The 21507-nt window shown below is 46.9% G+C and overlaps 1 protein-coding gene across 5 annotated transcripts in view; it reads left to right on the forward strand.

The window, feature by feature from the left end:
* RPS6KA1 (ribosomal protein S6 kinase A1) overlaps positions 1-21507 on the forward strand; it is an 85838-nt gene that overhangs the window by 58702 nt on the left and 5629 nt on the right. For 4 of the 5 annotated variants that reach the window (XM_077931993.1, XM_028738753.2, XM_028738751.2 and 1 more), the window contains 17 exons: positions 33-149; positions 2446-2527; positions 2761-2841; positions 3491-3570; positions 7288-7394; positions 8270-8307; positions 8469-8611; positions 10543-10613; positions 11456-11544; positions 12524-12588; positions 13434-13536; positions 14325-14452; positions 15068-15193; positions 15677-15766; positions 16393-16551; positions 16839-17000; positions 18276-18352. In XM_077931993.1, the coding sequence (XP_077788119.1) occupies positions 33-149; positions 2446-2527; positions 2761-2841; positions 3491-3570; positions 7288-7394; positions 8270-8307; positions 8469-8611; positions 10543-10613; positions 11456-11544; positions 12524-12588; positions 13434-13536; positions 14325-14452; positions 15068-15193; positions 15677-15766; positions 16393-16551; positions 16839-17000; positions 18276-18352 (1718 nt within the window). The remainder of the gene's footprint in view (positions 1-32; positions 150-2445; positions 2528-2760; positions 2842-3490; positions 3571-7287; positions 7395-8269; positions 8308-8468; positions 8612-10542; positions 10614-11455; positions 11545-12523; positions 12589-13433; positions 13537-14324; positions 14453-15067; positions 15194-15676; positions 15767-16392; positions 16552-16838; positions 17001-18275; positions 18353-21507) is intronic. The other variant, XM_077931995.1, reaches the window with a different exon arrangement.

The following is a 21507-nucleotide window of genomic DNA, read 5'->3' on the forward strand; positions in this document are numbered from 1 at the left end:
TAACCTTTCTTTTTTTTCCTCTTTAATTTTAGAATGAAGGCTCTGTCCAAGAATATACCATCACATACCTTGTGAAAGAGGGGTCTGAGAAGGCTGATCCATCACAGTTTGAGCTTCTTAAAGTTCTGGGACAGGGTTCATTTGGCAAAGTGAGTTCACCTTTTTGGCGTCTGTTAGCTGAGCTGATGAAGAGTAAAATGTGTGTCTCGTACTCTCAAGAGAACTACTACCCAGTGCATGAAAAGGATGTGTGCTCTACAGCATTGTGCAAACTTTTTTTCATACTCTGGATGAAGTAGCCTGGATGCAGCCTTTGTCCTTTTTGCAGGGAATCTAGAGTGGAGGCAGACAAGGCTTCTACTTTCCAGTTGGTCAGTAGGCACTGCCTACTCATCTGTAGATCTTTTGCCTCAATGTGGACTAGAAGCTTAGGATTTCTGGCTTCATCTGAGACAAGATCCTGTAAGTGCTGAGTCTAGTAGTGGAACCAATATGCCTGGGAGTAACAGGGCCCCAGATTAGACCTGCATGTTACATTTGCCAACACAAAAATGACTGTTGTGATGAGCCCATCATTTAATGCTTTATTATGGCCTTCTCTAACCTGGTATACCCCAGATGCTGTTGGACTCCAACTCCCACCAGGCCCATACAGTGTGACCAATTGTCAAGGGTGGTTAGTGTTGTAAGAGGGCATCTGGTTGGGAAAGGCTGCTCTACAAAGTCTTCAGCAGTACGTGTGTTTCCGGAAGTAAGCTGCATTCGGTTCAGTGGACTTATTCCCGGGTAATATATCTAGTAACCTTCTGGCATTTTCGCTGGCCAGGTTTAATTCAAATCCATCAAACCTCTTTTGGCGAAGTTTCTCAGGCAGGGTGGAAGGAGAAAGAACTTGCCCATGTGAAGACCACCTGGTGGAAACCCTTACACATATGGTTCTTAATTGTAAAGTGTATGCTGATCTCCATCAGCAATTTCTAGATCAACTCTGTATCCCCAAATGGAAACCAGAGTTGGAGGTCATACATTTTCTATTACTGGGGAATGATCAGGAGCTTACCAAGTTATTGGCTAAATAGCTCTATTTGGTTTTTTGTCATCGAAATACACTGCAGACGTCTGATCTCCCTGGAGACCTAGAGATGTGATGATAGACTGCTCTGCCTTTTTTCTTTTAGCAAATGTTTTGTGCCACTGGGAAAGTGGTAATTCTGTATTGATTTGTTTTGGATGTTTGTATGTGATGCCAATAAAAGGTTTGATGATGATGATAGTAACCTTCTCTGAGCTAGTGCCTTCCAGCTCCCATTATCCCTTGTCATTGGCCATGCTAGCTGGAGCTGATTGGAGTTGTAGTCCAACACACCTAAAGAGCACCAGGTTGGGAATGGCTGTTGTATAGGATTATAGCCCTTGGCCCATGTAGCTTCATTTATTTCAATGGTGGCTGCCAGTGGTGGCAGAAATACTCAACATTTCACGCCTCTTCTTTTAAAGTAGTAATACCTCTGATCATGTACACAGTACCTTGCCACTCAGCTGCTACACAGACAAACTTAGAAGCAGTGCTTCCTTTCAGGGCAGGCAGCTGGGTTCCCAGTCAGGCCTGAGGCCATTTTGTTCTTATAAATGGAGTACTTAACCTTCCATTGCAGCATTCATATTGTTGTTGTTTAGTCGTTTAGTCATGTCCGACTCTTCGTGACCAGAGCACGCCAGAGCATTCATACAACACAGTCCAAAAACGTGGAGCAAACACAGAGATGGCATTGCTTCAAGCTGCTCATCCACACCCAAATTCAGTGGCAAGCTGACACATTGTGCACTGGCTGCAGCTTCCATAAAGCACCCAGACTCTGTTGATCAGCTGATTGTCAGGGCTTGTACATAGCTCCATGCGCAAGTGCCCTATCACCTGCATTGCTCTGTGTGCAGAGTTTGCGAGCGCCGAACAATCAGCTGTTGTTCAGCGTGGGTAAAAACAGGTCATCTGACATCACTGTGATGTCAAATGACTGACAGGTTGGGGACTCTGCCCCACCTGTCAAATGTGTCTCATTGGCGATGGAGGAGGTAAGGACCCAGCCCAGTTCTCCACTCCTGCGTAAAGGCCTTCGAATCTGAGGAACGGCTTGTCACACTCAACTTATCATGTCTCTAGGCATAGACAGGTATAGACAATTTGGGGTTTCGCGGAAAGGGTGCAGCATGGCAAAATGCAGAGGACAGACCTGTTGGGTTCTGTTTTTTTTGTTTTTAAGATGAGAGCAGCCCCATCCAGTGTTGGAATTGGCAGTTGCAGTCAACTTAATTTATTGGCTTGAAAACACTAGGGAACAGTTACAAGTTGCCTTCTCCCCACCTCCAAACTTCAAGGTGCTCCTTTCACTGAATTTTTACTGAGTGTGACTCTATTTCTTTCTGTCCTGGCCTTTCTCTGTGCAGGTTTTCCTCGTAAGAAAAGTCACCCCACCGGACAATGGCCACCTTTACGCCATGAAGGTCCTAAAGAAAGCCACCCTGAAAGGTAATGAGCCCCACTTTGTGCTAGGAACCTGAATGAACCAGGACGTTGTGGTGCAGGGGATACATTTCAGGCGCACGTCATCCTTGGCCATCATTATCCTCGTGCTCACTTGCCCCTGCTAAATGTCAGATTGATGTGGACCTAGACTAGCTTTGGGTTGAGTCTTCAGAGTTGATGCTGGGTGTTTTTTTCCCAGTTGTGATATGTCTGAATTGAGCTTTCTGTGTTGACAGTGCGTGATCGTGTAAGAACAAAAATGGAAAGAGACATTTTAGTAGAAGTCAACCACCCATTCATCGTGAAACTCCACTATGGTGAGTGCAAAACTTCACCTTTCTTCTGGCATTCTCTGTCTCTTTCCATCTCCCTCCCTTCCCACTCCTTGAAATTCTTCCACTTTCTGGACCAAATCTCTGTTATCCCCACCTATTAAACAATTTGTTAGTTGGCGCTGATTCTATCTAATTCCCCTTAACTTGGGACCAGAAGCCCACTTCAATCCCCTGTTTGAAACCTGGTTAAATGGTTTGTGTGGGGCACTTTGTTTCTCGGGGAGGGCCAGAGGAACAGCTGCCTTTCCCAACCTAGTGCCCTCTAGATGTTTTGGACTACAACTCCCATCAGCCCCAGTCAACATGGAACTGTCCTTGTGCGTGCCTAAGGCCCCTTTAACCACTTGAGACATTGCTCAGGCTCATAGCTGTCAACCTTCCCTTTTTTTGTGGGAAATTCCCTTATTCCAGCACCGTTTCCCGCTGCTTCCCGCTGCTATCCCAGATTGATAGATATCCTGTAGACTGTCCCCAGGATAGGTGAGGCTGCTGATCCCTTATTTTCGAGGCTGCTGATCCCTTATTTTCAAATCTGAAAGTTGACAGCTATGCTCAGGCTTGGCTGGCTAGGTTCTCCTCCAGCCGCTGGCAAGCACTGGGGATGCTGATTGTTCTGTATCTCACATCTCAGCTTTCCAAACGGAAGGGAAGCTGTACCTCATCCTCGACTTCCTCAGAGGAGGAGACCTCTTCATGCGCCTTTCCAAAGAGGTGAGTACATGCATGCACCATGTGGCTCATGGGCAGTTTGGCTGTATCTGATTAGATGCTGGGGAACTAAAAAAAAACTGTGCAATGCAGGTATTGTGCAGTGGTGTGGGGATCCATTGCTTACCTTCTAGATTAGAGTGTTGGACTGGGACTGGGGAGATCCTAGCTCTAAGTCCTGCTGAGCCATGAAGCACAGCGGGTGGCCAGTAACTGTCTCTCAGCTTAACCTACCTCAGAGAGTAGTTGTGAGACTAAACTAGGGGTAACCATGAAAGCAATTTTGAGCTCCTTGGAGTAATACATGCATATATAATGGAGATGGCTGTTTTTTGAAGTAATGAGCAAACACCAGCCCTCTTTAGAACGGCACATACATACATTCTGCCACATGCTGCAGGGAGGTATGCTGGCATCTGCAGGAGGGGAGACCGCAAAGATACCCATCTCCGCAGATGTTTGCACTGTACTTGTGGACAACAAGGGAGGGGGCAATGGCAGTGGTGGGGTGTCTCAGTATGCGGCCCTTTCCCTGCCCCCATGTACAGGAGCATTAATGCCAAAATAGGGCTTTCAATAGGACAGTGTGCAAGTGGTTATGAGAGTCTCCACTGCTGTCATTGATGTATGCTGCCCATCTATGCAGTGGGGATAATGGTGATCCCAGTAAGTCTGCCAGATCTTCTCTTGGAACTGTAAAATGCTGAAGAAATATAATTGAGCCCATGTACAGTGGTACCTCAGGTTAAGTACTTAATTCGTTCTGGAGGTCCGTTCTTAACCTGAAACTGTTCTTAACCTCAAGCACCACTTTAGCTAATGGGGCCTCCTGCTGCTGCCACACTGCCGGAGCACAATTTCTGTTCTCATCCTGAAGCAAAGTTCTTAACCCAAGGCACTATTTCTGGGTTAGCGGAGTCTGTAACCTGAAGCGTATGTAACCCGAGGTACCACTGTATATCCCACAGCTTGAGAACCTCATCACACAAGCATGCAGACTCTCTTATGCAGCAACCCTCATTTTGCCTTTCATCTTTGAACGAAAAACAACCTGCAAGTTTCTAACCCTCAAGATGGCAAAAGATGAAAAATACATTTTGCTGCCTCAAGGCAGCAGTCAGCGATCCAGAATTGCTTGCAGACTGCATTGAGTTGAACTTTTCAGATAGCCTGCTACTTTATTTCTATCTCTAAAAATAGTTTTGCCGTAAGCAAATGCTTGCCATGCCTATCCAGTCCTGCCAGTCCTATGAAAATATGTGGGCAGCGCTGGTGAAATCTCCCCAAGGCCTTGCAGGGGATGTTGCAGACTCTAAAATCTTAGAGGGTCAGGTGTGGGGCTTAAGTGTTGTTCACCTAAGCCACGTCAATGCCTTATGTTTAAAGCAGTCTTATACCACTCTGACAATCATTACTTCCTCCTATGAATCCTGGGAACTGTAGCTTGTTACTGGTTCTGTGAGGCGTCTCATAACAACTCCCAGCACCCTTAGCAAATTACAGTTCCCAAGATTCTTTGGAGGAAGGAAGTAATGACAGTTTAAAGTGGCATAGAGGTTCTTTAAATGTAGGGGGTGGGCAGGCAGAGATGCAGCAGACTGGCCGCATGATCCATGTGGGAGACTTGATCACATGGCAGATCCCTGCAGAAAGCAGGCCTGAAGTCACTCCCCATCAGCTGATAGGCATTGATTTCATGGCTGCTGATCAGCAGTGATCAATTTAGATTCCAAACTCACAAAGTGGAGAGACTATAGAGGGAAGAGTAAGGAGAAGGTACAGCAATTCTGTTTCCAGACGACTTAAGGTAAAGGTACCCCTGCCCGTACGGGCCAGTCTTGCCAGACTCTAGGGTTGTGCGCTCATCTCACTCTATAGGCCGGGAGCCAGTGCTGTCCGCAGACACTTCCGGGTCACGTGGCCAGCGTGACATCGCTGCTCTGGCAAGCCAGCGCAGCACACGGAACACCGTTTACCTTCCCGCTAGTAAGCGGTCCCTATTTATCTACTTGCACCCGGGGGTGCTTTCGAACTGCTAGGTTGGCAGGCGCTGGGACCGAACGACAGGAGCGCACCCCGCCGCAGGGATTCGAACCGCCGACCTTTCGATCGGCAAGTCCTAGGTGCTGAGGCTTTAACCCACAGCGCCACCTGCGTCCCAATTCCAGACGACTTAGGCTGCCTCAAAATATGCAGACTGTCACGTTTTTAAGACCTGTAGGAGGAAGATTGCGAGACTGTGTGTCAGCATTGGGAGGCAATGCAGTAGGGGGAAGGAGAGAGCAGTGGATTTGACAATATTGTTCCAGCTTAATTTGTTCCCTGGTTTCCAACTGTCTTCAGAGCTTATACAACAGTGGGTCCATTTGCCATTTCCTCTGCACTAAAGGGGGAGGGGCTTGGAATTCCAAAAGCCAGTTTCTGGGAGAGGAAGGATGCTGTAAGTTTTGGCATTTGAAGAAGCAGGCTTTTGGAAGAAGACAAGAAGCCTCGCCCCCCACCCCTTTTTTCTTCTTTGTCAAGCAGAGCAGAAAAGGATTGCAAAACAGTAACACATTATCTCCTGTTACACCATAGCTGCTTGAGCAAAGCGATTGGTTACCTTGGAGTAGGAGGGGGAAAGGCTGGCAGGAAGTGTGGGGAAGAAGAGGCCCCGATGGGGTAACAGGAAACTGCTCTGAGAACAAGGAAGCATGTGACACCAGGAGGACAACAACTAGATGATCTTCAAACAAAGATTCCAAATCTGTTCCTCCCCCCTCCCCACCCACTGCTGCTTAGCAACTTCTAAATGTGCTTTTAAAATTGATGCATTTACTAGAATTGCTTGTAGAATTGAAGCAATGAGGTATATTTTTAATATGGTGGGAAAGGAATGGGGAAGGATCTTTGACAGAGCAGTATGTGCTCATCACAGTCACACTGAGAGTGACTCCTGGGGCTTAAGAAAAAGCTGTGCAGGAATGGAACCCAGATTCTGCTGCAAAAATAAATTATATCTGTCTATCCGGATTCAGAGATGCTGCTTCAAAGAGCTTAATAGCCCCATCCCTCCAAAAAATAAGTTGGGATAGTTTAGCACAATTACTTCTTTGAAACCTGACCTGCCCTCTCTTGAGATTTACTGACATCTATGCATTTTTTTTAGCCGTTTCTCTACATGAGTAGTGAGGCCTAGAAACTTGCAATTCTTTTTCTTTTTTAAAAAGAAAAAGAATATTATTAGTGATATTTATTAGTCACTTTTTCAGAAAAAGGAAACTCAAAGCTGCATTGAACATTAAGAACAAGGATAAACAACCTAAAACACACAAGGAATATATGTAAGAAACTGATCTAACACAACCCCACTATTTTTACCTGGCATCTACAGTTAGTGATGGTGCCAGACATGCCTCCCTGGGGAAAGCATTCCATACATGGGGAGCCACCCCTAAGAAGGCCCGTTCTCATGTCACCCCTCCACCCCTCCCTCAGGGGGCACAAGGCAAAGGGCCTCAGATGAAGACTGCGGAGTCTAGGTTGCTTCATGTGGAGAGTGGTGGAGGTATTGGGGTCATGAGCCTCATTAAGGCTTTATAAGTTACAGAATTTGACATGGAATATCAATAGTACTTGCTTGCCTAACAGTCTTAACAGACACATGAGGCATACTCAGACCTTTGCTGCTGTGTTAGTTCTGCATTTCCTGACCTCAGCTGACTTCTCCGTTCCTCCCAGGTAATGTTCACAGAGGAAGACGTGAAATTCTACCTTGCAGAGCTGGCACTTGGCCTCGGCCACTTGCACCGTTTGGGAATCGTATACCGGGACCTTAAACCAGAGAAGTATGCCCCTACCCCTTCCGGGCTCTCAGGCAGGCCCTGATCCAGGCCAGTGTTTACATGCACTTCCCCGTTTCCTGAATGTACAGCTTGTCAGGCACTTCACCAGAAACCCTGCAACTCTGACCTGACTTGCCACCAACTCTGGTCCAGGGGGTGATGGGTGGAATCTGAGAGCTATTCAGAAACCTTAGCAACTGGTGTGGAGACACCTGCATCCTGCTTTTCCTCTTCAAATGAGACCCCAAATTCTTGGTTTGAGCAGAGATGAAGCCCACCACACCAGGCGTCAGGGGCTGCCAACTGTTCCTAAGCAGACCATCATTCTGCCAAGGGCACTTTGAGGGTGGGGAGGACAGGATGAAATGCCATGTACTGCGTCATTTTTTGGCGTTCCCCTCTGTCACAACTTGCCCCAGTGCTCTGTCTTCTGTGGAGCCAAGAAGGCAGCTGGGATTAATTCCAGGGCGAGAGAGCCAAGCTTGTTTCTAGCTTGGCTTGTGAACATAAAATGGTGCTGAGTTGTAGAAGAACTTAAGAGCATTAACCAGCCAGCACCCAGCTAATGGGTCATGTGGGGGATGGAATGCAGTTGAATTCTGTTTTGCAAACTGTTCTGCAGTGAGGCTTGTATCCAGTGTTGCACTAAGTAACCATCCTGCCAGTGCAAGTATTACCCCCCTTCCCCCTGCATCCCCCCTAAATCTGCTCTGGATTTGGGGAGAGCCCAGGAGGGGTGGGGGGAGTCCCACTGCACAAGCAGAAATCCTTGCACTGACAGGATGGTTACATAGGCTTGTAGCTAATGTAGTATTTTGTGTTCTGATTTTATTCTATTTGTTTCTTCACCTTTTGTTCTTTCCCTCTTTTCCTCGCAGTATCCTCCTGGATGACGAAGGCCATATCAAACTCACAGGTACAGCCTGCCCTAAAAAGTTGATTGATTCCTGAATGTGATGATAAGCTGCTTTTCTCTGTCTTGTCAAGCAAGCAGCTCATTTATTTTACTCTTTGCTCTCTCTATCTCTCTGTCCCCCAAACCCCCCTACTGCCCCCAACTTCTTACCCCTTTTGCAGACTTTGGTCTGAGCAAGGAAGCCATTGACCATGAGAAGAAAGCCTACTCTTTCTGTGGGACAGTGGAGTACATGGCGCCAGAAGTGGTGAATCGCCAAGGCCACACCCAGAGCGCTGACTGGTGGTCGTATGGGATTTTAATGGTACAGTGTTTCCTTCCTTCCTTCCTTCCTTCCTTCCTTCCTTCCTTCCTTCCTTCCTTCCTTCCGCACAGAAGCTGTCATGGCAGCTAACACTACCTTCCCGAACCTGGTGCCTTTGAGATGTTTTGGACTGCAACTCCCATTGAGACCCAGCCAGTACGGCCAATGGCCAAGGATGATGGGAGTTGTAGTCCCAACAACATCAGAAGGGACGCAAGCTAGGAAAGGCGGCTCCTAAGTGCTTAGTGAACAAGGCATAGTGGGCCTCTGAAGGTTCTTTTGACATCTGCTTGCTTGCTAAGTTGAAGAAGGCCACATACCACTTGGAAAGAGTTCTCATGACAGGCATTGCAAGGATGCAGTGGTGGCAGGAAAGTGTTGCTGATTTACTGCTGTCGCTACCACTTTATAATGCCCATTGGGACAGGTACAGCAGGAATGTTACAGGCATGTGAAGTTAAATAGACCAGTCCCTCCCTAGTCTTTATTGAAACCTTCATCAACCTACAGATGTTTAGGACTATGACCCCTATCAGTCTCAGCCAGCACATAGCTTTGGTCTGAAACATCTGGAGGGCCCCCACTTGAGGGAGGTTGCTGTATAGAATGACCCTGGCCTATGTATTAATTTTATGCTGCAGTTTTGCCACTGTTCGGGGGTTGTTTTTTGATATTATTTTATATTTTATATTAGCTACCTTGAAAGAGCTTTGCTCTTTAAAGCAGCCTTATAAACACATATATAAATAAATAGTCAGGAGAGGAATGTTCCACATCCAGATTGCCAGCCTTCTTGATGAGAACCTCAGATCCACTAGCCAGATGTATTGGGCCCATGACAAGGCGTTGTGGATGCCCCCAAGAAGATAGCCTTAGCATCGACCTTGTTGTCCAGTAGGACAATCATCCTAAGGACCCTCAATACCACACCCAAGACCTCTTCCATCAGCTCAGGAATGGAGGCTGTAGGGAAGCATTTTGAAATTCAGTGTTTGGCTGTGTGGAAGCTGCTAGTGAGGGTGGGAGTTAGCTGAAGAAGTGCTGCCATCTTGTGGCAATTAAATGTAAAAACTGGCCTTGCTAAGGTTTTTGGGTTTTTTTTTTAAAAAGGGTGAAAACAGCACAAGGGACCTTGTGGAACAGGTTTCTTTGGTCTAAGCCAGCGGTTCTCAACCTGTGGGTCCCCAGATGTTGTTGGACTACAACTCCCATCATCCCTGAGCTCTGGCCTTGCTAGCTAGGGGTGATGGGAGTTGTAGTTCAACAACATCTGGGGACCCACAGGTTGAGAAAGGCTGGTCTAAGCTGTCATGGAGGTCACTTTATCAAATGCATCCTTTGTTCATCTTCAGTTGGCAGAGTGAAAGAGCAGCCGTGGGTGGTGCTGCTGCCATTGTCCAGGAAGGTGAGAGGTGGCTGCCACCACTTACATCTCTTCCTGACCGGCCAGCACCAATAGAATCAGCCTCTTTATTGAACACTGAATCCCTCTCCTCAAGGAGGAATTATTTTTTGAACTGAGCATACTGCTTGCATCAACACTGTGAGGTTGGTTGTGCTGAGAGATGGCGACATGCCCAAGGTCACCCATGGACATAGCTGGCAACATTTCCCTTTTTTAAAGGGAAATTCCCTTATTCCAAATAGGATTCCTCGCAAAAAAAGGGAAAATTTGACAGCTATGCCCAGGGAGGCCCATGACTGAGCAAAGATTTAAACCTACCCCAACACTGGTCCTACTTGGACCCTGCAGTCCAGGGGTAGCCAACATGGGACCTTTCAGCTGTTGCTGGGCTACAACTTCCACCAGCTCCAGCCAGCATGGCCCATGAAAAAGGATGATGGGATATGTAACATTAAGCACCACTGAAGGTTGTCCCCAGGGCCCCCTGCTTCATGAGTGTGATACTTTTGCTTGCTCTCCTTTGCAGTTTGAGATGCTGACGGGGGCCCTGCCATTCCAGGGGAAGGACCGGAAGGAGACAATGACTCTCATTCTCAAGTAAGACCACACAGCTGCAGAGGGTTTGCCTTCTGCTAAAGACCCAGCCAGCAACTCGTTTACGAGGAAAGCATTCCTTTGCCCAATACCACCAAATGATTTACTGCATAGTGTCACAGAGGCTGTTCCTTAGTCTTCCCTGGAAGGGATCATGGGGTGGGCCAAAGGGAGTGCAGGGGGTGGTTTGGACCCAGGGTCTGCCAGTTGCTGATCTCTGCTGTACGCGCTTGGAAGCCATGCCATTGGAACATGCCTTTTTCTAGCCCGAGGGCTGCATTCCTTCATGGCCAACCTTTCAGGGTCTGCATGCCAGTGGTAGACAAGGTCAGAGGCATAAGCAGGCAAAATCTCAGGCATGGCTTTTAGCTTTCGTACAACAGGCTAAATTCCAGCCATGAAAAGTCTGCAGTTTCTACAGCTCTTTATAGACCTCTCTCCATTCAGGCAAGGAAGAGGTGATGTCACAGTTGAAGGGCACATTCCAGGCAAGAGGAAAACACTGGAGGAGGATTTGAGGCAGGGCCATGATGGGGTGTGTAGCTTCTGAAGAGACTTGAGAGCCAAATATAGAGATTTGGGGGGCCACATTTAGTCCACGGACTGGAGGCTCCCCACCCTTGCACTAGAAGCATAGTTCTGTGTCCCCTCTGCCATTTCAAGAGCCCAGGTTTGTGATGTGGAAATGACAGAGCACACTGTATCCTTTGGCTCTGTGCTGTGAGAGGAAAGACAGCAGAGGGCGGTGGCGTGTTGGGGAGACGGAGATGCTACAGTCTGTTTGCTGCCTTCTCTTTCTCTCTGTGACTCATGGTTGGTTGCACAATTCTTTGCCTTTTGTTTAGAGCAAAGCTGGGCATGCCCCAGTTTCTGAGCTCTGAAGCGCAGAGTCTCCTGCGAGCCCTTTTCAAGAGGAACCCAGCCAATAGGTTAGGTAAGATGTCCCGACTTGCTTTATATCCAACCACATCCCTGACACAAAAAAGTCTGCCACAGATCGGTAGTCAGATGCACATTGAGTTTTTTCAGCGACATGGCACAATGCTGCTGGAACTCACTGACACAAAAAGTTTAAACCCTCCTTTGAAATTAAAACTTTATTAGGGTTCAGAGGGGTTTGTTTGTTTTGCAGATTTATAAGTTGCTTGGCAGCAAGAAACTATACAAGCAGTGTACAATAATGAAATGAAACGCAAATGATACAGACTCTTAAAACAGTGAAACCATTTCTTCTGTCGTACAGTTAAAGTTCCATAAAATGAGTGGGTCACACACCAGGGAATGCCTTCTTAAACAAAAATGTATTCAGTATCTGCCTAAACAGCAAGACGCTAGGCCAATTTCAGAGGGCTGGAACCACAACACTAAAAGCCTGGTTTCTAGTACAAAGTGCACCTCTGGGGCATGCAGCACTCCCAGCAGTGCCCCATCTGTGGAGCACAGTTGCCAGGCAGGGATATACTGGGGGAAATAGCACCTTAGCTACCCTGGCATCAGCAGTATGATGGAAATCAAAGGGGTGTGTGTGTGTGTGTGTGTGAAATCCTCAAAGGATGCTTCCCCCATTCCTATTTCATGCTTTAGCTCAAAACTGAGAGCTACAGTGCAGGGGTGGCTCAGCTGTGACCCTCCAGATAGATAGTGCTGGACTACCAACTCCATTGTCATTGACTATTCTGGCGGGAGCTGGGCTTCAACAACATCTGGACAGCCACAGATTATCCCTTCCTGCTGTGATAATGTTAGCAATACAGTCAGGAGGCCCCTGTTGAATCAGATCAAATGCCCATGTAGTCAAGCCACCAAGATACCCTGTTTACTTTTTTTATTTAGAAATTTATAGACGACCCTTTGCCAGAAAGTCACAGGACAGTTTGCAGCATAATAAACAAAATGGTGTCTTTCTGTTTCAGGTTCTGGTTCAGATGGTGTTGAGGAAATAAAGCGCCACCCTTTCTATTCCACTATTGACTGGAATGTGAGTACCAGTCTTTTCCTCTCAGTTTTTCTCTTCAGTCCTGCAAGTTCTTTAAAATTCACATCTGTAACTGGTAAACAGTACAGCTATGGCTTTTGATTTGCTGTGATAGGTGCTAGTTTGGACATACCGGCTGTTCCGGAGAAAGGAACCAGAATTCTGGGTCCTGAAAGCAACTTCTGTGGCTCCCCAAAATTATGCAAATGGCTGAAGAGCAGCTGTGGGTGGTGGTTTCCTTTCAGTTTAAAAAGCCAACCAATTGCTATCCTAACTCTGGTCTATGCAGTTCTCTGTATACAAAATGGCAGCCAGCTTCAGTCCATGTTGTCCCGTGATGCCATTTCCCCCAAACCATGCCCATGTGACATCAGCTGATGGGCAGGGTTCAATCCTGCTGGGTGCTGCTTTGCCAGCACATACCCTGCAGGGAACACACTGGCAAAGACCCATCCCCACAGGTCAACTTTGACAGGTCAGTCATTTGCTGTCATCATGATGTCAGGTAATTGACAAATGGGCAGGACGACCTGCCTGTCGCAGTTGACCCAGCAGTGGGGTGTGGGATAAAGATTTGGCCCATGAAGCCGAAGAGTTTCCCCACCCCTGCTTCACATAAAGGTAATGTTTTTGCATGAAGGAGCATTTCATCATGTGATCCCACCTTTCCAAAGTGGTGTGCTCCAGGTTCAGGTTAGCACCTGGGGGAGCACAAGGCCTCTAATCAGAATTTTGCTTTGCTCTTCCTCCTTTTGGCTTTCTTGGTGCATCTGTGTCTCAGTTTTTGAAATGACTTATTTGGTGAAATGGATTCAGCTGCCCCTTGTGTATACCTTTTCACTCTGCAGAAACTCTTTCGCCGAGAAATCAAGCCACCTTTCAAACCTGCCGTTGGCCAACCAGATGATACCTTTTATTTTGACAAAGAGTTTACCTCACGAACGCCAAAAGGTTCGTATTTTGGACTTTGGCACAGTAAGAGAGGTGTCTCATGATGCTGCATTAAGCTCCCATCTTCTCTGTCCACTGGCCATGCTGGCTGGAGCTGTTGGGCGTTATAGTCCAGCAACATCTGGAGGGCCACACATTCCCCATCCCTGGCCTTTTAAACCCTGATGTCTGGACATGTTGGGTTATACCCAACTAAATTCTACTCAGTGTAGACCCATCAAAATTACCATGCGATACAACTGCTTGTTAATAGGACACAAAAGAAGCCCTGAATTTGGTTTTAAGATAATACATTAATGCCCAAGTTCAGTTTGGGATGTTGTTTGCAGTGAACTTTGCATGTTTTCTCCCTTGGAAGCTTGATGGATGGGTTTTGCTTGATGTTTCATGCCCATCTGCAGGATCAGAAGTTCCCCGTTTGCTTTTCCAGTATGAAAATCTTCCTTGTGTGCTAATGAAAGTCTAATAAAATTAGTATCCTGGGATGTACAGAGAGACCTTATCTAAAAGGGAGTATTCTGTCATCTAGCTCTCTCCTCTGCCTCTCCCCAAATGCTACAGCCTAGCAAAAGTGGAACCATGTGCAATGCCCTTCTCATTTGTTTCTGTTCCAGCATGGTGGGTAGAATCAAGGAAAACTTTATTGTCCCCGGATTGCTCTTGCTTGATGGTCCTTACCTTGGGGCCGCCTTGATTGTTCAGAGGGGGCATAAAACAGCCACCTGCCAAAAAGCTGCTGTTTCAATACAGTTAGTTTTCTTCTTTCCTCCCTCCCTCCCCTTTTCCAGACTCCCCTGGGATTCCGCCTAGCGCAGGGGCCCATCAGCTCTTCCGAGGGTTCAGCTTTGTGGCCACTGGGTTGAATGAGGATGAGAAGGCCAAATCCCCACCAGTGCCTTTGCATTCTATGGTACAGGTAAGGGGGAGGTCGCAGACAAGCATCGTGAGAGCTGGTGGGGCGGGCCTGCAGTGTGTTGAAGTAGAGCTGGGCTTAATTGAAGCTGCCTTCCCAAAATTATAGCCTTGGGTCTCTCCCACCCCCCATTTCCAAAGCAAATAACATTACAAAATAGCATGCATTTCAAAAGATAAGGTAGACATTTCACAGCCTAGAGGTCGTTTTCATCAGATGCGAATGGTCTCTTCAGAACTGCCTTATACGGAGTCACCATCCATCTAGCTTAGTACTGTCCACACTGACTGGCAGGGGCTTTCCAGGATTTCAGGCAGGCTCTTTTCCTAGCCCTGTTGAAGCAGGGACTTTCAGAGGAAAGTAGCAGTTTTGGGGAAGGATGTTCATGGGGGAAATCATTCTGGAGAGCAAAGGTTAAACCTCCCCCCACAAAAAACCTCACCTGGAGGGCCCAGTCTGGGTCCTCCACACACCCACAGCCTACAGCCTCTTTTTGAAGTACAAAAATTAAAGAGACCGAAGCCCTTTGTGTGCCTCAGTCAGCATAGGAAGCTTGGCCCACTGAAGCAGCCTAAATTCTCCCCCTCCTCTTCTCTTTGTACTCAATCTGACTTCCAGCAACTGCATGGTAAGAACCACCAGTTTAGTGACGGCTACGTGGTGAAGGAGGCCATTGGCGTAGGTTCCTACTCGGTGTGCAAGCGCTGCATTCACAAGGCAACGGGAACAGAGTACGCTGTCAAGGTCAGAGCCTCTCTCGTCAACCTGCTCATGAAAAGCTGTAGCTTTTTTAAAAAATATATCTAATGACATCGTTGAAGGGAATTTGTATTTGCAGATGCTTTTTTCTAGTGGAGAGGAGGAGCCAAGGCTGGCAACCAGCACTTAAATCCTAAGCCTTGTGGCATCAGACTCCAGAGTCCCAACCTTCTCTTTGCACAGCAAGACCTTGGACCTGAGTTGGTGCAGCCTAGTAGTTAAGTGAACTCAGATTTCAAATCTCAGTACCACCATGGATTTGCCAGGTGGCTTCGGGCATTTGTGCTGCTGCTGCTGCCCTCTCTGTCTCTGTCTTATGTCTTCAGCCTCAGTCTGCAGTATGGGGATAATGCTAGGGGACTGTTGGAACAATTACTGAGCCAATGTGTGCAAAGTGTTTTTGAACACTCATGTGATATAAATGCTAAATTGATGTGGCTTTGCAATAAGTGAGGTACCTTCTTGCAGGTGATTGACAAGAGTAAGCAGGATCCCTCAGAGGAGATTGAGATACTCCTACGGTATGGACAGCACCCAAATATCATCACCTTGAAGGATGTGAGTGTAATAATAGAATAGGGTTGATTGGAAACTCAGGGCCTTGCTTGCTGGTGGGTTGCATGTGTCTCAGGAACAAAAAGTGTAGTTCTTCCATAAAAACATGTAAATTTGTGTCCCTTTTCTCCCTCTGTGCCATCCAGTTTGGCTACGCAGCTGACCTTTTGTAAAGCGATAGCCTTGCAAGTTTCATAGTCTCTACATAGCCATGTGCAAGTGAATTCTGATGTCTCACTCCAATATAGCTTTGAATCTCCTTTGTTGCAGCACAGAACTTGCCCTTGCAATGGCAATGTGTTTCCGGATGCCTGGGAACAAGCATGAAACGGACACTTTCCCTGAGAGACTAGTCACTGTGCCCTCATACAGGCTGTCTTTTTTCCAGCTGTGCTTTGCTGGATCAGATGCAGCTGTTTCTCTAGTTTCATGGACTGGGCATCACAACCCCCAAGCCCACCACAAAGCCAAATTTTGTCCCTGTTACTAAATTTTGTGCAGTTTCCTACCCTTTAATGGACTCTATGCGAAGCTGGATAACTTGGTCATAAATCCCACTCTGTATGCTTATAAAAGGTTTCAGGAGTGTAGTTAAATAGTAACTTCTTTAAAACGTGTCCATCTGATAGGTGTATGACGATGGCAAGCATGTTTACCTGGTGACGGACTTAATGAGAGGAGGGGAGCTGCTGGATCGGATCCTGAAGCAGAAGTGCTTCTCTGAAAGGGAGGCCAGCTCTGTCCTGCACACGATCTGCAAGACTGTGGAATATCTTCACTCGCAAGGCGTAAGTTGGAGATACGGAGAAGCCTGCCAATGCTGCAGAGATCTCTCCTTCTCTCATCCAGTTGCAAAGAAGCAAGTGTGTCAACGGGGGAGAAGCAACATAACCAATTAGGGCCTTAAATCGCCGGGTAGATATTAAGGTATTTGTCTAGTGTCAGAAGGATGAAACTTAGAGTGTGTTTGAACAGAAAAACCAAGGTATAAGTGAATACATAGCTATTGTTTGTAAATTGGAAGGCAGCCATGACCGGAGGGAATAACCTGTGGTTTCCACTGTTGCCTTCACAGGTGGTCCACAGAGACTTGAAACCTAGCAACATCCTCTATGTAGATGAATCTGGCAACCCAGAGTCTATTCGCATTTGTGACTTCGGCTTCGCCAAGCAGCTGAGGGCAGACAATGGGCTCCTCATGACCCCTTGCTATACTGCCAATTTTGTGGCTCCAGAGGTGAGTAGCTCATGAGCCTCGCTGCATCTATTGCTGCCATAAGTCTGCAAAATACACTCATTCTACTGTTCTCAACCATTTCAGCATATAGGTGCAAACAAGCAGATTTCCACTGTTCCTAGCTGGAATGTGTCCTTGTACTGATGGTGCCTCTTGCTAGCTATTGTACAAATATGACATTTACATTGATTGACGTGGACACTTCCATTTTGACCTGCTAGCTGTCCCTTCCCTGCTTGGCCTAACTGTTGCTAAACAGGTTCACACACAGCTTGATTGCTCAACACAGACCAGAATTGCCTTTCCAGTAAACATCCAGTTTCACCAAATCATCTTAGGCCTAGAACAAACTAGATGATATCAAGGTGTCTGTGCTGCAGATTATAGACAGAATTATATTCAGTAGATTAATAGACCCCTGGTGGTTGTATGCTCTGCTTGGCAGATGCATCAGGCAGGCAGTCAAATTTATCTGCTAAAAACATTGGCCATCACAAAAAATGCAAACAGTACTGAGGTACAATTTAGCACCAGTTGTCTCCAGCACACTGGACCCCATGTTGTTCAGTGAAATTTTGCCTAATCCATTGGGCTGCTAAAGCAAACACAGAAAGCTAATATGCAGAGTATTAATCTTTACCCATCAGCCAATAATTGATTATCTCTCTACTATTCCAGAAAAAAACACCTTCTTGTTCTTTATACAGCAATTATGGTGGCCAATTGTTGGCTTTGCCATAGCTTCTTTTAAACTTTTGGCAGGCAAAATTGGGTTTCTCAGATCCACCTATGCTGTATGGCAAAAATGTGTTCCGAGACTCAGCTATGAGACACCATACACACATGTCCCTAAACATCTCTGAGTTTTGGCTTTTGTGTGTTTGACGCAATGTCTTTTTATTTCATGATGCTACAGGCCTAAAAACAGATAAAATCCACTCGTGTTCTTCTCTTCACTACTTTCTTTTTAGAGCCAAAGGAACAGGGAAGAGACTACCAGCTCAAGTTGTCCCCACTTCTTATTGCATTCATTCTCATTCTTATTGGGGAGATAAAGCACTCCTGTACCACTTGGCTTTCGCCCAAGAATCCTGGGAACTGTAGCTTGTTAGTGACGCTGGAAGTGTGGCTTTGTAAGGGGTCTCCTAAGAACTCTCAGCATCCTTAACAAGCGACAGCTACCAGCATTCTAAGTAGTATAATAGTGCTTTAAATGTGTGGTATGGATGTGACCTGATGTTCTCTCTCATTTTTCTTGGTCCTTATCTCATTTAGGTATTGAAGCGACAAGGTTATGATGAAGCCTGTGATATCTGGAGCTTAGGGATCCTCCTCTACACAATGTTGGCAGGGTAGGTGCCAGCATCCATTGTGCTTGCTTAACAGTAGGTTTTCAGCCCTATTTATTTATTACAGTTTTATCCCACCCTTCCACCAAGGAGCTGAAGGGGGTGGGGACATACATGGTTGTCCTCTCTCTGCCTTTTACCTTCACAACACCCTGAGCTAGAAGAGAATGAGTGGCCCATGATCACCCAGTGTACCTAATGGCTGAGCAAGAGATTTGAGTCCTTCCTATTTCTAACCCATCACTCTTAAGCATTACACCATGCTAGCTCACTGCAAAATTTTAATTGCTTAATCGTATGGTTTTTTTTACACCACACACATGCACACACATTTCTATATAATATTTGCACTAGTCCCATCATCACAATGTTTTCATTGGCTGTTTACCAAGGTTCTAGGGGCAAGGCAGGGTGAGGTTGCTCTACGAAAACAGCCTGTTGACAGGGGAAGAGAAGCAAGAAGCAAGTGGGGGCAGGTTAATATCAGGGCAGGGAGAAGCAGGCGGGAGACAGCCAGGCACCACGACAGAAGGTGGAGGACCGAGAAGAGTAGGCAGCCTGAGTAAGCAGCCATGCTGGGATCCCATCTGTTGAGAGAAGCTCCCTGGCAGAGCAAGGACAGCATCACCCATGGTGGTGGAGGTCAGGGAGGAGGAGAAGGGGAGGCACAGGAAGGAGAAGAAAAAAGGAGGGAGCCATGTCTGTGGTGGTGAATGACTGTGGGGTGGTGGCAAAATAAGGCCTGGGCAGAGGCTGAGACAGGTGGAACTGGCACGGGGCTCAATGTGGTATTTGGAGGACTGAGGGGGAATATGGGGGGAGGAGTGAAGTTGTATGTGAGAGAGAATTGTAGGGCTCTAATGATGGGGGGAAGAAAGCTGAGAAGGAGGAGGAATTGGGGAGAGGGCAGGTGGCAGTGCCTGGGGTTGAAGGGGGCGTTTCAAGCTATGGGAGCATTTGGGGGAATATGGCAAGGAGGGAAGAAGGAAGGTCCAGGAGGAGGGTTGATAGCCGATATAAGGCTGCTGGAAGAGGGCAGGGGGGGGTTAAAGGAGACTGGGGGAGGCAAATATTAGTCTGTGCTTGTATGTGAGGGAAAGTGGGGAGAGAGATCAATGTGATAACAGAGATGGCTGGTGAAAGTGGTGGTGGGGAGCAAGGATTACACCGGGTTCCTTGGAAGGGCTGGGGGAAACAACAGGAGGAGGCATGGGAATGGGGCTGAAGGTGAAAAATGGAGGTAAAATAAGAGAGAGGAGCACCTTCATAATAGTGCTGGGTAAGTGAAAAAGAGGATTTGCAGTTGCATTGGGTGAAAGGAGGAAGGTTGAAAGGGTTACCCTGGGGAAAGTGGCAGGGGAGTCAGAGGCTAAGCATTAAAGATTTAGGTAAAAACAGTATTTCCAAAGCAAGAAGCATATACTCTTCATTTTTACATGAATACACACATGTGTAGCTGACATCATCTTAATAAGAGTTGTTCTGTCCCCTATAAGAAGATAAAATGCCTATTTTAGGGTGGTGCTTGCCATCTGCAGTTTTTATGAGCATTTGTATGAATGATTTTTTTAAAAGATGCTACTTAGTTTTAATCAGATGCACATTTTCAGATGATTAAAGAGTTTCTAATCAAATCGATCCATTAAACATTGCAGCCCCAAGTTTCTTATTGGTTCTAGATGGATGCCTATTAACTGTCCTGGATCTCCAGCAAGTAGCAGGACAGAGTAGGACCAGCCTACAGAGTAAGACATTAGGTGAAGAGAGGCAGCTGCCTTGTGGAACAGAGGCTGGGTATGGGGTGTGGAGTGTGGACGGTAGTGGCACACACCAACCATTCAGCCTGGTCCACCTGGCAGCCTGCTGCTTTCAAATGTGGATATTTGGATTGTTATCTTTGTCACCTGTGTTGCAGTTAGAATCAGTTACCAGTCTGGTCAGCTTTTGGGCATGGAACTGGGGTGTGGGGACTCCATCTTTTTTTCACTTCCAGCAACAAACTGCCTTTTTGCAGAGTGAGGTGTCCCCTCCCCCCATCAGGTGTCATGAAATGGCAGCAAACTGTTTAGTTATTTAATTTATTGTTGCAGTTTTACCACCTAGGAGGGAAAGGAGCATGTGAGATTTTCTGCTTCAGGTGCCAAACAGCTTGATCAGTGTTGGGTATGACGTACCTTGATTGGGGTGGGGGAAGAGAATGTCATTTGCTGCTCCACCTGAGGCAGTGAAATGTCATTGGCTGGCCCTAACCTTACAACTAGATGCACGTCAACGACTGTATCCTGCCTCTTTTCAGAGGGACTTGATGACGTAGATAGGGCTCCAGGCACTTACCACTCTGATCTGTTTAGCCCTAGTGAGGCTGCTTCATCAGGTGCCTTCTGATGATACCCAAGCGGTCCCCAAGATTTCTGTGGAATAATATTCTCTTCTGTCTGTAAAAATAATGGAAGGTGCGCCACACCCTTAGCTTGGGTGTCCCAGAACTGGTCTTAACCACTAGGTGTCAGCGTTTTCCTTGAATGAACAAAGTGTCCTTCTCTTCTGGTGTTTCTCAGGAGCCCCAGTGGTTGAAGGAAGAATGTAGGGCCTGATGGAAATCCCAATGACTTTGGGAAGAGGCAAAGAGCATGGGGCTGGGGGGAGCAATACACTACATGCGGTGGGGGTGAGGAATCCCAAATCATGAAGACCCTTTTTACCCAGGGTTCACTGGAGGAAATGAGATAATGGCTCAGTAGCTGCAACTGGATGCAGCTATGGAGATTGGGCAGTGCTCAATGGAGACTCCCAGTGTGCCATCCTTTTAATGAGGCAATATGAAGCAATCTGTTTCTATGGCAAGATGCATGGGGGTGGCAGATCCCCCCCACCCCACAACAGATCACCTGCCTCCAGCAGCAGCAGCTACTGGGTTCCAGTGAGATCTCGTGAGCTTCCATGAGTGCCCCACCACCAGTGCAGGAAGGGGTTGCTTTGTAACATAATAAATCGGTTGAACTGCATAGATCATAGGAAAGTGCCTTATACCAGGTGGGAGTATTGGCCAAACTAGCTCAGTATTGACTGGCCGTCTAGGTCTTCAGGGTTTCTGGCAAAGAGTCAGGAACTGAACTGGGACCTTCTGCATTCCAAGCATGTACACTTCCACTCAGCCT

The sequence above is a fragment of the Podarcis muralis genome, chromosome 7 (genome assembly GCF_964188315.1).
Source record: "Podarcis muralis chromosome 7, rPodMur119.hap1.1, whole genome shotgun sequence".
In the NCBI taxonomy this organism is placed as follows: Eukaryota; Metazoa; Chordata; class Lepidosauria; order Squamata; family Lacertidae; genus Podarcis; species Podarcis muralis.